The sequence below is a fragment of the Diabrotica undecimpunctata genome, chromosome 4 (genome assembly GCF_040954645.1).
Source record: "Diabrotica undecimpunctata isolate CICGRU chromosome 4, icDiaUnde3, whole genome shotgun sequence".
Taxonomy (NCBI): Eukaryota; Metazoa; Arthropoda; class Insecta; order Coleoptera; family Chrysomelidae; genus Diabrotica; species Diabrotica undecimpunctata.
The window spans coordinates 145066745-145081172 of record NC_092806.1 but is presented as its reverse complement, the minus strand read 5'-3'; the positions used below and the strand labels follow the sequence as shown (position 1 = coordinate 145081172).

The window sequence follows — 14428 nt, the reverse complement described above, 5'->3', positions numbered from 1 at the left end:
ATAGTACATTAATGGACGAATTTTGTGTGGTGATTATAATTATCATAGTTACGATTTGATATTAATAAACCAATCACATAATTTTATTATTTGTGTGATGACATTTATTATGTTAGTTTGATAAATAATTACATAAAATCATTAAAGCATGTTTCATATAATTAAATCAGCTATCCTTAAGTATTGTTTTAGGAACATACCTTTCAGTTATTCAGGGAATAAGGTAAAATATTACCTACTCCAGGGAAATAAAAGAATTTTGAACGAATTAGACGGTATTTGATATAACGATTGAAAGTGGCGGTTTGTGAATGTAGATAACACAACTCAGAAAAAAATGAACTTACAATGATTATACGTGAACGGCAAGCAAAAGAGAGAGAGAGTGAGAGGAGGGTAGGGAGAGAGAGTTATTATATTAAAAGAATTTAAAAAAAGTTTAAAAGGTAAAAACAGTGTAATTTCTTGCTTATAAACAATTTAAATAACTTTTTCGGTATTGCTCAGGAAACAAATTGTTTTTTTATGTTCGAAAAGCTAGTAAGTTTAAAAAAAGTTGTCCTGCGATTATTCTGGACGAAGTTAGTCCCCTTTTTTAAAAAGGCGATATCAAAAATGAAATATGAAGTTTAAACTCGAGCTATTAAATATTTCCAGTTCTTGTTGATGGATTTTGACGTTTCTTTTTATAAGTTGTGTGTACTCTTTTCAAATTACAAAAGTGGTGCATATTTGGCCTTAAATTGTTAATAATTAAAAATACCACCTACCCACTGCAGAAAATATAGAGGTTTTGTTTATAAGGATTCATAAAACTCAAAAAAACTTATCAAATACCTAGTTGGGTCAAAGTTCTCAATAGGGTACTTTTTTACCTTATTTCTGTAGTACTACAAAAGGATTCGTTATCACTCATGATAAATATTTTTCCACAGCTACACGTTGGATATAGCCACGTGGTCTTGAAAGCGAACATAATATTATATCGCCAGCCGATTAATTTTCATACATCCTCTAATAGTAAAACTTTGGTACTACTTCTTCACTTTAAATGCAGAAAATACCTAATTATTAATAAATAGCAGAATAATTTTGCACTCGACGTAAATTTGAGGAATTGGAGGAACTGCATACGTAACCAAACGTCCCAATATCCTGCAACTGACTTTTAGCTTAAACATTATGCTAAGAAACTTTTTCAGTTTAGAAAGATATTTAAGACGTGCCTTTAATACCAAATAAAGAAGAATTCACAATGAGATGTGCACATCGCCGGATTAAAACTGACGAATAAAGAAACGATTTGATTTCTTATTCAGAACACTTTGGAGCATTTTCTATTTTATGAAAAGACAGACGCGATGCAATTTTCATCGAATCCGGAAATATAAACGAAGGAGATTGAAATTCTGATTTCTTTAATTGGTTTTTGGGTCTTTTGGAATTTTAATCAAATGGGGGCTGTAAATATTAATCGAGTTTAAACATTTAGCAAAGTATTGACTTACTAAGTACTGTAATTGAATTGTAGAATGTTTAATGAATGAGGGCACTTTAGTGATAAGTATAACAAATAACTTTTTATGACAAAAATTTTACAAAACTTTTAATGAGATGGGGTAATACAATAAATGTGAATTTGAATAAAAAGGGGAAAGGCTAAAATGATTTAATTTATCAGACGGGATGAGAAGTTTATATATAAATCAGAATAAAAAATCAGTCGGTCCCAAAATATACCCGTATTATTGTTAAAATATGAAAATAAGAAACCTCAACACAATTGACCACGGGATGGCAAAATAGCTGGAAGCCATTTAGCATTATGGAAGTTTGTGTCGTGATATTATATAACGATGTTCGAACATATTAAAACTTGTAAACTCACTAAGAAATAAATACTCTATATAAGCAGATAATAGCAAACTTTACATTTTAAATAAAAGAATAATAATGTAATAAAAAGTCTTTAGACTATTAGAGGATTTAAACTATTAGGTTATATTGGATAGGTTTTATGTGTGATCAACAATTTCAGTAAAATATATTAATTAATGACAAATTTAGAACAACTATCACAATCACCTTGTACTAATATCTAATTGAACTAATGTAATTGTAACCAATATTTTAATTCACAATACTCCAGTTATCAGAGACGAGAATGCCACTGACAAAATGAAAATGTTATTTAAAATTTGATTTTCGCGCGCATAACTGACCTAGCTCCAAGCATTCGTTGTACATGAAAGGTACTGATTACTTTTTTTTCTACATTTTTTATTCGAAAAATCTTTTATACGGCATACGGTAAATCGAGGGGATGCACGTTCCTCCCTGCAAGAGGGATATTAAGGGGAAGCCGGGAATGGTAAAATCTTTTGCATATTTTTGGGGTTCCAAAATTGAGATTCTCGGCAAAATTCAGTCTGTTCGTATGAGATTTAGAAGTCAAATATCTGACGACTGGACTACTAGTTGTCTCTGTACCATATACAGTCAACTAAACTACTAGGCAGTAGACTCAGAACACTGATACACTTTGTAACTCGAAGGCACCGTTGCTCAGTGGTTGTAGATATAGACATACCTCACACACACACACACCATTATTTCTACTTACAGATTTACTACACAGCACTACCTAGACTTTAGTACCTTCTAAACAGTTTGTGAGTGAATGTGTAACGTGGTTGTGCACCGTAACACGCGCTTAGTTGCCAAGCATTTTCATAAGTCTTTTAGTGATTGACGACTGTCCCCCACGCCACTACCCGTGTTCTTAAGTTTGTCAAAGTTCGCATTCAGACACTACATACAAGAAGCATGTCAGAAGGCGGAAGAGAGGACCTCGACCCTTAATAAGATAATGCCGAATATAGGAGGCCCCGGGTCACACAAAAGATCAGTTATCCTACAATCAATAATGTCCATCTTACTATATGGGACCTCAGTGTAGCATGAGATCCTCAACAAAGCGAAATATAAAGACATGCTTCTTAGGACGCAGAGGAAACCATTAATCAGGGTATGCAGTATCCCGAGGAAGATGTTATGTATGTGGAAGGGTTCAGGATAAAATTACAGAAATTTTTGTTCCAAATGTGGAAAATGGGTTTGTGGTGACCATTTGAAAGAAATCTGTATAAACTGCCATCAAAATGAGGTTATGTGAATGTATTATCGTTTACTTGAAAATAAAGTTTTGTTGTAATAAGTTTTTGGTTTTATCTTGATAAATACACTGTACTGATTATATTTTCATAGAAAATAAACTAAAAGTAAAAAAATGGCAAATAAAAAATGAGTGATATTTGTCCCACACGCTACTATGTTCTTTTTGACTTGCTACAAACAATATTTGTATTGTTATGTAGTTAAATAAATACTCTACTCTACGGAGAGTTAATAAAAAATCAGAAATCGATGTCTCACCAGTTTTTTTTTTGAAAATCTTGTTAGTTAAGAAAATAATCTCCAAAATAATTTATTCCATACTTTACGGGTACAGTGTAGACGTTAGAAATGTATTTTGCTAGGACAAAAATAATGTATTACATACAGTGTGTAAAAGCCAAATGGAATAAATTCATTATTTAGGTTACTGTGCATATTTATACAAAATCCCGAAACACGTCAAATTTAAATTATAACTTGACATTCTTTAACGTGAAAATGCAACCCCTACCTTCAACCCCCTTAGAATGACAGGTACAACCCCCAATTTTTAAAATAGGAAGTATAGGCTTGTGATATATCGTTTGAAAGGTCTTTTCATTCTCCATTCAAAAATGTTGTCGCTTTCAAGTTTATTAAGATTAATTAAGATAAAATAAGTGAAAATCATGTGGTTACCGAAATTCGCTACAATACAATCAAAAACTAAAATGTAATGCAAAACGTAATAAAATGTAGAACACGAAAAAGAACTATGAATGTTAATGAAGTAGATGTTTAAAATGTTCACTGCGAACGTCTTGGCAACATCCTAATCTCAAATAAAACTGTCTTCTAACATTATTTAACATAACAGGCGTGATTGACCCAATCGCAAGCGTTATTCGTTCTTTTAAGTCATTTAAATCAGAAGGTTTAGTTTTGTACACATGGCTCTTCACATATCCCCATAAAAAAAAAACTAATAATGTAAGATCAGGAGATCGCGCTGGCCATTCAATCGATCCTCGCCTCCCTATCCACCGATTGGGAAATATTGTATCGAGGTACTGCCGGACATTAAGTTGGTAATGTGGTGGTGCTCTATCCTGCTGAAACCATATCGTATTCGCTGGAACTTGAGGGTTTCCTGGATCAGGATATAAATTTGCCAACGTTGGAATGACATCATTTTGAAGTAGTGCCAAATAATTGTTGCCATTCAAGTTGCCCTCAATGAAAAAGGGACCAATGATATTGTTTCCTACAATCCCTGCCCAAACATTAACCTTTTGAGGGTATTGAGTGTGTTCTTCTCTCATCCAGTGAGGATTTTCCGTGGCCCAGTAGCGACAATTTTGCCGATTAGCATGACCGTTAAGTAAAAAAGTACACTCATCAGAAAACATAACATCTTCTAATTGGATAATATTGTTATCCAACATGTCCATCATTTGCTCACAAAAAAAGGTCTCCTATCAAAATCGTCTTCCATGAGCTCCTGAGTAGGTATCATCTTATAGGGATGCAATTTATTTTCTTTTAATATGTTTACTATCGATATATGGCTAGCATTGAATGTAGTGGATGCCTGTCTACTCGATGTATGTGGGTTTTCCTGAAACTCAAGCAACACATCTAATTTGAGTTCATCACTCAGTGCATTGGCATCTCCTTTTTTTATCTGCCTTACATGACCAAAGGATATAGGCGGTAAATTAGGAAATTTCTCATGAAATAGGCGAGTTACTTCCTATTGTGTTCGGGTATTATCTCCGTAACCAATCATTTGTAAAACTGTTATTTTATGCATTTCCGTTAATCTTACCATTTTTCAGAATTGAATTGAACGAACTTTTTACTTAAATTAAAATACTGACAACTTAAATAAAACAATTTACTAATGCGTGTTAAAATAACGTTGCCACGGAAATTCTTTAAAGTTTTTTAATGGTTACCATCTAAAAACCACATTGCTATGGTTTTTGTTCACTTTCTCATTATCAAGACCTAAACGGGAAATAAGTTTTGAGCATATTTTAGCGAATTTCGGTAACCACATGATTTTAATTTATTTTATCTTAATTATTATTAATAAACTTGAAAGTGACAACATTTTTGAATGGAAAATGAGAAGACCTTTCAAACGATATATCACAAGCCTATACTTCCTATTTAAAAATTGGGGGTTGTACCTGTCATTCTAAGGGGGTTGAAGGTAGGGGTTGCATTTTCACGTTAAAGAATGTTAAGTTATAATTTAAATTTGACGTGTTTCGGGATTTTTTATAAATATGTACAGTAACCTAAATAATGAATTTATTCCATTTGGCTTTTACACACTGTATGTACATTTGTACATACATTCTATAAGTAGAGAAAGCAGCACTAGGAGGAAACTAGGTTTCTTAAGAGTTGAGTTGGAGAAATTATATTCAAGTAAAATTAATCATGTGTCGCGTATCACTACCCCTTTTAAAGACTTATAAAATAAACTAATAAATCTTTTGAGTAGTTAAAAATGTAAAAAAAACTATTACGGTATAAGTCTAGCTATTGTGTTGTGTCTCCCAATTATATTAATGATTTCATAAATATCTACAAAGCTCTAATCCGAATCTAGGCTTTAAGAAAACGCCAGATTCATTATTTTATCTTGTTTATCCAGCTTCTTTGTGCAACTAACCCTTTCAGAAGCGAAGTAATGAAATTTTAAACAATCGTCGTGCACTTTCAGAAGCCTTTTTAAAGCAGAAACTAAAATACTACTTTTTTCCTTTGAGACTAATGTTTTCCCGAGCTGCGCACCGGGAAAATCAATGACAAGAAATAGGAAAATGCTTTCTTATATATGGTCAACTATATCGACACTCGAAGGCTCTCGTATACATGTATATTCAATAAAAGTGTAACAGCTTCGAAACGCTGACATTTCTTCTAAATCGATTCAAGATGTTTGTTCGTTGAAAAATAAAAAACGTCGTAAGAAGTGTCATTTTCGGAGTTTTTCTCTTGATATGGTCTTATTTCTTTTCAGAATATGTCTATAACAAAAACCAATTTCGTACAGTATATATATATACAGTCCACTCTCGTTAATTCGAAACTCGAGTGACTCTTAAAATATTACGAAATATTAAGTGTTGATTAACTACTGTTCTATAACGATGACAAAAGTTTAGTTTATGTATTAATAAGTGAATACATCAGTCTTTTAAAAGAACTGTGCTCTACTGGTTTGCTTCAAAGCACATTGCTGCTGCTCAGACTGCTCAATAATATTTTTTTAAGAGAAAAAGTGCCTGAAATGCTTTTTCATCACTTTCGTTTTGTAGACAGGTTTGTAAGTTATCGAATGAGGATCTTGCTTCCTTAACTGATACCTCTGCCAAAGGTTCTGATTTATCGTACTCATCTTCATCGTTACCTTTTTCATTCGCATCTGTCGCAGATAAAATTTCTCCATCGGTTAGTGAACCTGAGACATCAACATCTTTATTCACTTAAACAAAATCAGAAAAACTCACATCGCTGATGTCAACTGATGGTTCTATTGCTGGTTCTTCATCATCCATAAGTATTGAAGCAGTTGAGATTGGGAATTGGTAGGGGTGTTACAACTCTACATGCCTTATTAATCAGTAAAATAGCTGTCAGAACCGTGATATTTGCAGTTAGCTGCTTGTCGAGCTTACATCAACACAGAATTAGATCCTGACCAAGAGATCCAGGTACGAATAGAAACGGCAAGGGCAGCGTTCTTAAAATTCAAACAATTGTTCTGTGACAAAAATCTGAATATTGCGCTGAGACTGAGGTTTGTTGAATGTTACGTCTGGTCGCAACTATTGTACGGGGTAGAAACATGGACATTAAAAGCGCAAATAATTAAAAAGATTGAAGCCTTTGAACTTTGGATATACCGGAAAATGTTGAGAATCCCATGGACTGCCAGGGTCACCAATGAGAAAGTGCTGAGAAGGATGGGTCGAGACAAAAAATTGTTGAGAACGATAAAAGTACGCAAGACTGCATACCTTGGACACATACTAAGAAATAATAAATATAGTCTTCTGCAGGTCATCATGCAGGGTAGAGTCGATGGCAAAAAGGGAATAGGTAGAAAGAGGAAGTCATGGCTGCGAAATATTGGAGACTGGACAAACATAACTGTAGACGAATTATTCCACGTTGCAAAAGACAGAGAAGAAAATGTGGTCGCCAACCTCCGTTAATGGGGACGGCATAGGAAGAAGAAGAAGCTTGTCGAGAGATTCTAAAACGAGCTTAATAATTTCTTTGCGATAGAACGTCTTAAAAATATGGATGATCGCTTGGTCCAATGGTTGCAATTTGTAAGTTGTATTTGGCAGAAAGAAGTAGAGTTACGTCATATTGGACAATGTAGTAGGACTGTTGTTGACAGTGCAATTATCTAAAAATAGTAAAATTTTCCGCTTTTGTCGTTTGATGTCCCCATTAACTGTTAAACACCAATTATTAAAAAGTTCGGTCGTCATCTAAGCTTTTTGTTAGCACAATAATCCGTACCAAACGATTTTACACCTTTGAAACATCGCGATTTCATTGCTTTTCCTATCACTAAGGGTTTAAGTTTTTATCTTTAAAAGTAAGCGTCTTGTCCGGGAAACATTTGAAAAATAAGCCAGTTTCATCAGTATTAAAAATGTCATGGGCATCATAGTTTTTAGTCAAGGTCTTCAATTTACCGTGCCAATCTAAGAAAACTGCATCAACAGTGGGCATCCACTTTCCCCACAAACTTTTTTAAATACAACTGCATTTCTCTTTTTGAAATTTGTAAGCCATCCTTCACTTACCGCAAAGTTTTTGATGCTTAGAGTAGACGTGAACTCTTTTGCTTTTTCCTTTAACAAGTTTCCGCTAATAGACACTTTTTGTCCTCAACACTGTCTTAACCAAATGACCAGACTTTCTTCCAGATGAGGAAATTGACCTTTAGTAATTGTTTTCCGTACTCCAGCAGTTTGAGCAGCATTAATTGTCAACTTGTGCTTTATTATAATTGAGAGAGTACTCAGAGGAATCTTAAATTCTTTTGCAATATCACTTTTCTTCTCACCTTCCTGTACTTTTTGCTTGATTTCTTGTATAATATTTATAACTCTCCTTCTTAATACAATGGTAATCATGCGTTGTAGATTATTGCTGTAAACTTTTTAAGGCGTGTTTGGAAATAATTTTAGCGAAAGAATAAAAAATAACAAAGAGTACCTATGTATATTTTGGCTTATTGTTTGGGTTGATCCAAAAAATTTCTTAAGATTTTCTAAACTGGGAATAAAATATTTACATGAAGAATTGGCGTCATTTCTAATAGGATAATCTAAAAGAATGACGGTCTGTCGTTACATTTGTACAGTTCAATTCGTTTGTTTTTTTTTTGTGTAAACTAAGCTGATATTTTTTTGTTTTGTTACAGGTGATGGAAACCAAAAATATGATCTATTTAGTATCAGAATATGCTAGCCAGGGAGAAATTTTTGGTAAGTGTAGTGGTTCAATCAATATTGTATCAATAATATATTTTTTTATTTATTCACATAATTAATTTCTTGGCAATAATGCGTGTCGCTTTATAGCTAAGTAGATGTTTTGACCAGATAATTAAAAGAGATTAAAATAATTGGAGATAATGTAATGATAATATATTTTTGTTAAATTATTGTTATACTCTCTCTCTCTCTCTCTCTCTCTCTCTCTTGAATGGTGATATAGCCCAAGTCGGGCCTTGGTCTCTTCCAGCATTAGCTATAAAGCGTTCCTTTCCTTGGCTTATCCTCATTATCTCTTTAGTATCGGTACTCACTTCGTCTATCCACCGGTTATTTTATTATCTGTTCTTATAAGATGACCTGCCCAGTGCAATCTTTGCATTTTTATGATCGAACTTTGAAGCTGAGCCAGCAATTGTCTAAACACGAATAAAGAAAAAGAATAATAAGTTATTATATATATTTGGCCTTATGTAGAAAACAAATGAAAATATATCATATATTTGTTGGAAATTTCTTTAGCTTTATTTTTATTTTTCCTTTTATGTCATAATAAATTATGATGAATATTATTTTTACTTTAAATCAATATCAGACAACAAATATTTCGTGCATTAACAATGAATAAAACGCGAAAAGGAAAATAAATGGGCTCATTTATCATACAATTTAATACTTTACATTTAATGTTATTGCACTTTAGATGCAACTTGTTCATAAACGCGGTGTTATATTTCCATCAATAAGAATTTTAAATCGATATTCACGTTGTGGTCATTTACGAATTATCCACCTTTAAATTTTTGATCTAAAAAAAAAAACAATATTGTGGAAAATTTTGATGTTTATGTTTTTGTTGTATATAAATATATATACAGTGTGTCAATTTTAAAATAAGCTAGTTACAATGGGCTATATCTCACGAACAAAAGCTGATATCGAAAAATGCTTGAAAAAGTTTCTAGGATAGTAATTGGGAACTAAAATGACATGAAAGAGAACTCACCCCATCAACCCCCTAGGCCCCACCCACCACAACCAAAAATGTTTAAATTGCAAACCCCTACTTGTAATATACTATAAAAAATGCTATCCAATGATATAAATAATAATTATACAGGGTGAAGTAATAATTGTGAAACTTTGGCTTAAATCGAAAATTTAATGAGGTTTTTGTTGATTCTGTCGATGACCCTGTAAAATTATTGTTTAATAATTATACAGGGTGTTAATCTTAGCCGGCTTATTATGACTTTTGTATTTGTAATGTTTTCTCCCGGACTATTATTTTTAATGATTAGTGTCCATCAGAATTTTTTTTTTGTTAAATAAAAACTTAATTTGCCGTTTTTGCAAAACTAGTTGAAAACATCTGTTTTTTTGGTTCTGTCAAATTCAATAATTTGTACAATAGGTACTGTCATTCAGCTGTAGTTGTCAGACTTAGCGCCACCTGACTTTTTTCTATGGGGTTATCTCAAGTCAGTTGTTTATAAAACTCAACGTGCGTCACTTGGGGAATTGCGAGAACGAATTACGAAAGCATGTCGCGTTATTACTAGAACAACATATGCCAAAGTTTGTGCAGAATTTGAAAATGGGCTGTACTATTGTTTACAAAACAACAGAATCCACTTTAAACATTTACTTAATTGACATTTTTAACAAATTTGTAGTTCAACAAAAACCTCATTAAATTTTCCATTTAAGCCAAAGTTTCAAAATTATTGCTTCATCCTGTATAATTATTATTTATACCATTAGATAGCATTTTTTATAGTCTTTTCAATGATGGATCACAAGTAGGGGTTTGCATTAAACTTGTTTGGTTGTAGTTGGTGGGGCCTAGGGGGTTGATGGGGGTGAGTTTTCTTTCATGTCATTTTAGTTCCCCCTTACTATCCTAGAAATGGTTTCAAGTATTTTTCGATATCAGCTTTTGTTCGTGAGATAAAGCCCATTGTTATTTTTAAAACTGACACACTGTATATGGCCTAGGAGGATAAATTTGTTAAACTTCCCGTACTCGAATCGGTATCAATAGAGTGTTATGACTAGATCTTTTTTGTTTTTTTGGCTTTAGTTTCTCATATCTTTTTCACTGTCATCTTATTTTTTCTGCATCTGCAGATGACCTCATTAAAACTGCCTTTTTTTACATACTCTGCTATTGACACTAATTTTAATTCAATAATAATTTCATTTTTTTATCAAAATTATCTCTTATCCTCTAAATACTCCTGTACCCTTCGTAAATGTCTCATCTCTGCCTCCTCTTTCTTACTTTCTTCTTCTTCACTGGCTTTACAACTCAAGGGAGTCTTCGCCACATCCACTATCGCCCTCCTTCCTCTACGATCTTGCGCTTCTATTTCCCATTGTTGTACCAAAATTCTAGATAAATCGGCTTCAACATCATCCTTCCGTCTTTTTCGCGGTCGGCCTACTGATCTTCTACCATCTGGTCTTTCAAAAAACAATGTCTTTAACACTCTGTCATCCTCTGATCGTACCACGTGACCTGACCATCTTATTCGGTTTGACTTGATATGTCTAACTATGTTTTCAGTTCCATACAGAGTCACCAATTCAGCATTGCGGCGTCTTCTCCAATCCCCTCTGAATTCATCTCTTTGAAGGCCAAATATTATTCTAAGAACCTTTCTTTCAAATACTAGAATCTTATTGATTTCCCTCTGGTTGAAAGTCCATGTTTCACTGCCATATGTAATAGTTGGGCGAATAATCGACTTGTACAATGTTAATTTAGATTTTCTTTTTAGCAGCTTCGATCTTAATAATGTTGAAAAGAAACTTTTTCTATGTGATTGTCCGCTGTGATTATCGCCCCCAGGTATTTAAACTCCTTTACTACTTCAAGTTGTGATCATTAATACTGATGTTCTGCCTAACTCTTGGTCTTGGATTTTTGGTTACTACCATGTATTTCGTCTTTTCTTCATTTATTCGGAGATCCAGACTACCTGTTTCCTTCTCGAGCTGTGAAAACACCTCTTTTGCGTCTCTTGTAGAATGAGTGACTGCATCTATATCATCAGCAAAGACCAGCAACACTTTTGATCCTTGATCAGCAAATCCTCCTGTTAGCTCAGATATTTTACTTATTGCATATGCTATAGCAAAATTGAACAGCAACGGTGACAAGGGGTCCCATGTCATCCCATTTCTAATATTGCTATCCACGATTTGCTTCTTTTTATGGAATCATATGCTTGCTGGAAATCTATGAAAAGTTTCTTAGTTTGATGTTACTTATTTAGTACCCAGAATTCACACCCATACTTAAGAATTGGTCTATATACCCATAAAAACGTTTGTTTGATGATTGTTCTTTGCTCTACTTCTTGTCTGTCAGTTCCTTCAATTGTCACTTATAAATATTCAAGCGATTTCACCTGTTTAATTTCTGAAAATCTGGACTTATCTAATCTGTCTTTTGCTATGAATATCACTTTTGATTTCTCCCTGATCATGTTTATCTCCAATTTGTTCAAAGCTTTGTTCCATATTCTTCCACCATGGATATCGTCTTCTGTCGATGCTAGTATTGCTACATCAAGCGCAAACACGCAATCTCCGTTTTTTGTAAGTTTTGGTACCCTATATGTAGATTTTTGATGTAAGATTCATCTTCATTGATTCTACATTTAGGTATCATGAGAATAGCAAATAAAATTAAATTATTAGAGGAAATTTTTTTCGAAAAGCATCAAGAACAAAATAGTTTTTCTAAAACTAATTTTTTAAAACACTACTTTTGACCTGGAGGCCGAAATGCAGACCTCTTCTCTTTCGGGATATAACTCTCTCTTTACGTGTTCTACTCTAATAGTATTTTTAAATATTTTTCGGACTAAAACCGAAATTTTTTTAACTGTGTACCAAATGTTATCACATAATTTTTTTAATATCATATTTGAACCCCTGTTTTAATATCATAACGTAATGAAATAATTTATGTAAATGTATCCAAATTCAAATGTAGCATACTAAACTACGAAACTGTTTATTCCGTCCCAATGATCCTTATAATTGACCGGTTTACCAGCTCGAAAAATGATATCAGTGTGGCGAGAAACTGTTATCCTATGCGTCTACAACTCCTACGCAAGACCTTGACGCTCTGACGTCACAAGACGCGCTAGATACGTTCGAACACGACGGGGATCTCAAAACATCAACTCACACAATATACAAAGGCGTCCCTGAACCACCACCGATATATTTACAGCGAAGACGGGATCCCTCTGGTTGTTTTTCTGTATGCAGTATACCAAGATAAAATAGAGCGTGGTATTGTCAAATATAGCGTTCGTATTTTGTATCCCTTGTTGGTTCATTTCTAAATTGAATAAATATGACAGAAGTATTCCGCTATATTTACATATGTATGACATTTTTCACACTCTGTGGCTTTCTAAGACGCTACAGTACAAATCAAGATGCCACAGTGTGGTGAATCATGTCATTTACATGTGAGTATAGTTAACGATATTTTAAAAATATGATTTGAATTTATTTATTTTATTTAATAAAAGTTTTTCATGATATGAAAGATAACAGTTTAAAGCTAGGATTTCTAATACAGAGTAATATGGAAGTAGATGGAGGTGCATGCAGTAGAGTTAGAGCGAGGTGGATGAACTCGAAGGAAACGAGTGGTGCGTTGTGTGGTGCAAACTGGTTAGAGTGGTGGCAAACTTTTAAGTATTTAAGGTCAATGATAGGCCGAGATGGTGCTTGTATAAAATTTATATAGATGAAAATAGCACGGAGAAAACAAGCCACGAAAATACTCCATGGATTGATATGAATCAATACTCTAACCAAAGGAAACAAAAAAGAAAGAAAGAAAAAAGATCAAATATGGTCAATGACAACACAATACGAAATAACATAAGAACAGTTGAATCGAACTTTATGAGAAGATGTCTACAAACCACCAGAGAAAATAGATATGAGCCCTGCATTGGTACGGGCATGTATAAAGAAACCCAGAGGTGACGGAAAAGAATATTCTACTGAGACCCGCCTACAAGAGGACGGAGAGAAGACCTGCTATAAGATGGAAAACGTACATAGAAAATGCTATGACAGATATAGACCTCAAAGAAGGCGAGTGGGAGAACAAAGTGCTGTGTAGAACGAAAATGGCAATCTCATAATATGAAAAAGCCAAAGAAGAAGACATTGTCTGTTACCCTCCATGCTAATATAAGATTCATGTGATAAGGATGAGAAGAATTTAAACACAAAAGCTAAATGTGCAAAACAGTAATGAATTTGTATTTACTAAAAAAAAATTGTGCTATAATCAATTGCAGTTCTTACCTGGCGATGATAAAAATAAACTCAGAATGGTCTCTTATGTAATTATCTCTTTTCCAACCTCAATTTTACTTGTACCTATCAACAGGAAATAGCCATTTGATTTCTCGAATTTTGAAAACGATATCGACTGCTTGTAAGGTTGGTACGGTCCAAAACACAACACATTTTCTTTTTTAGTGCATTTTATTTTATTTTACTACCGTTTTTATCTTTTATTTTTAAAATTTGAGATACTCACTACGTAGTTATGATGGTATTTGCAATGTTGCACAATGTTATCGCTACCAAAATTTTATTTTTTGGTTAGAGTATCAAAATTCTGTAAAAATCAGTGGATTTAAATTTAAGTGGTGATTTTAGAAAAACGGTACAATCTTTATTTT

At 33.3% G+C, this 14428-nt stretch overlaps 1 protein-coding gene across 1 annotated transcript in view; it reads left to right on the top strand.

The window, feature by feature from the left end:
- The window catches only part of LOC140440143 (uncharacterized), a 156116-nt gene that overhangs the window by 82815 nt on the left and 58873 nt on the right, over positions 1 to 14428 (top strand). Inside the window, exon 3 of the mRNA XM_072530448.1 lies at positions 8621 to 8684. Coding sequence (XP_072386549.1) covers positions 8621 to 8684 — 64 coding nt within the window. The remainder of the gene's footprint in view (positions 1 to 8620; positions 8685 to 14428) is intronic.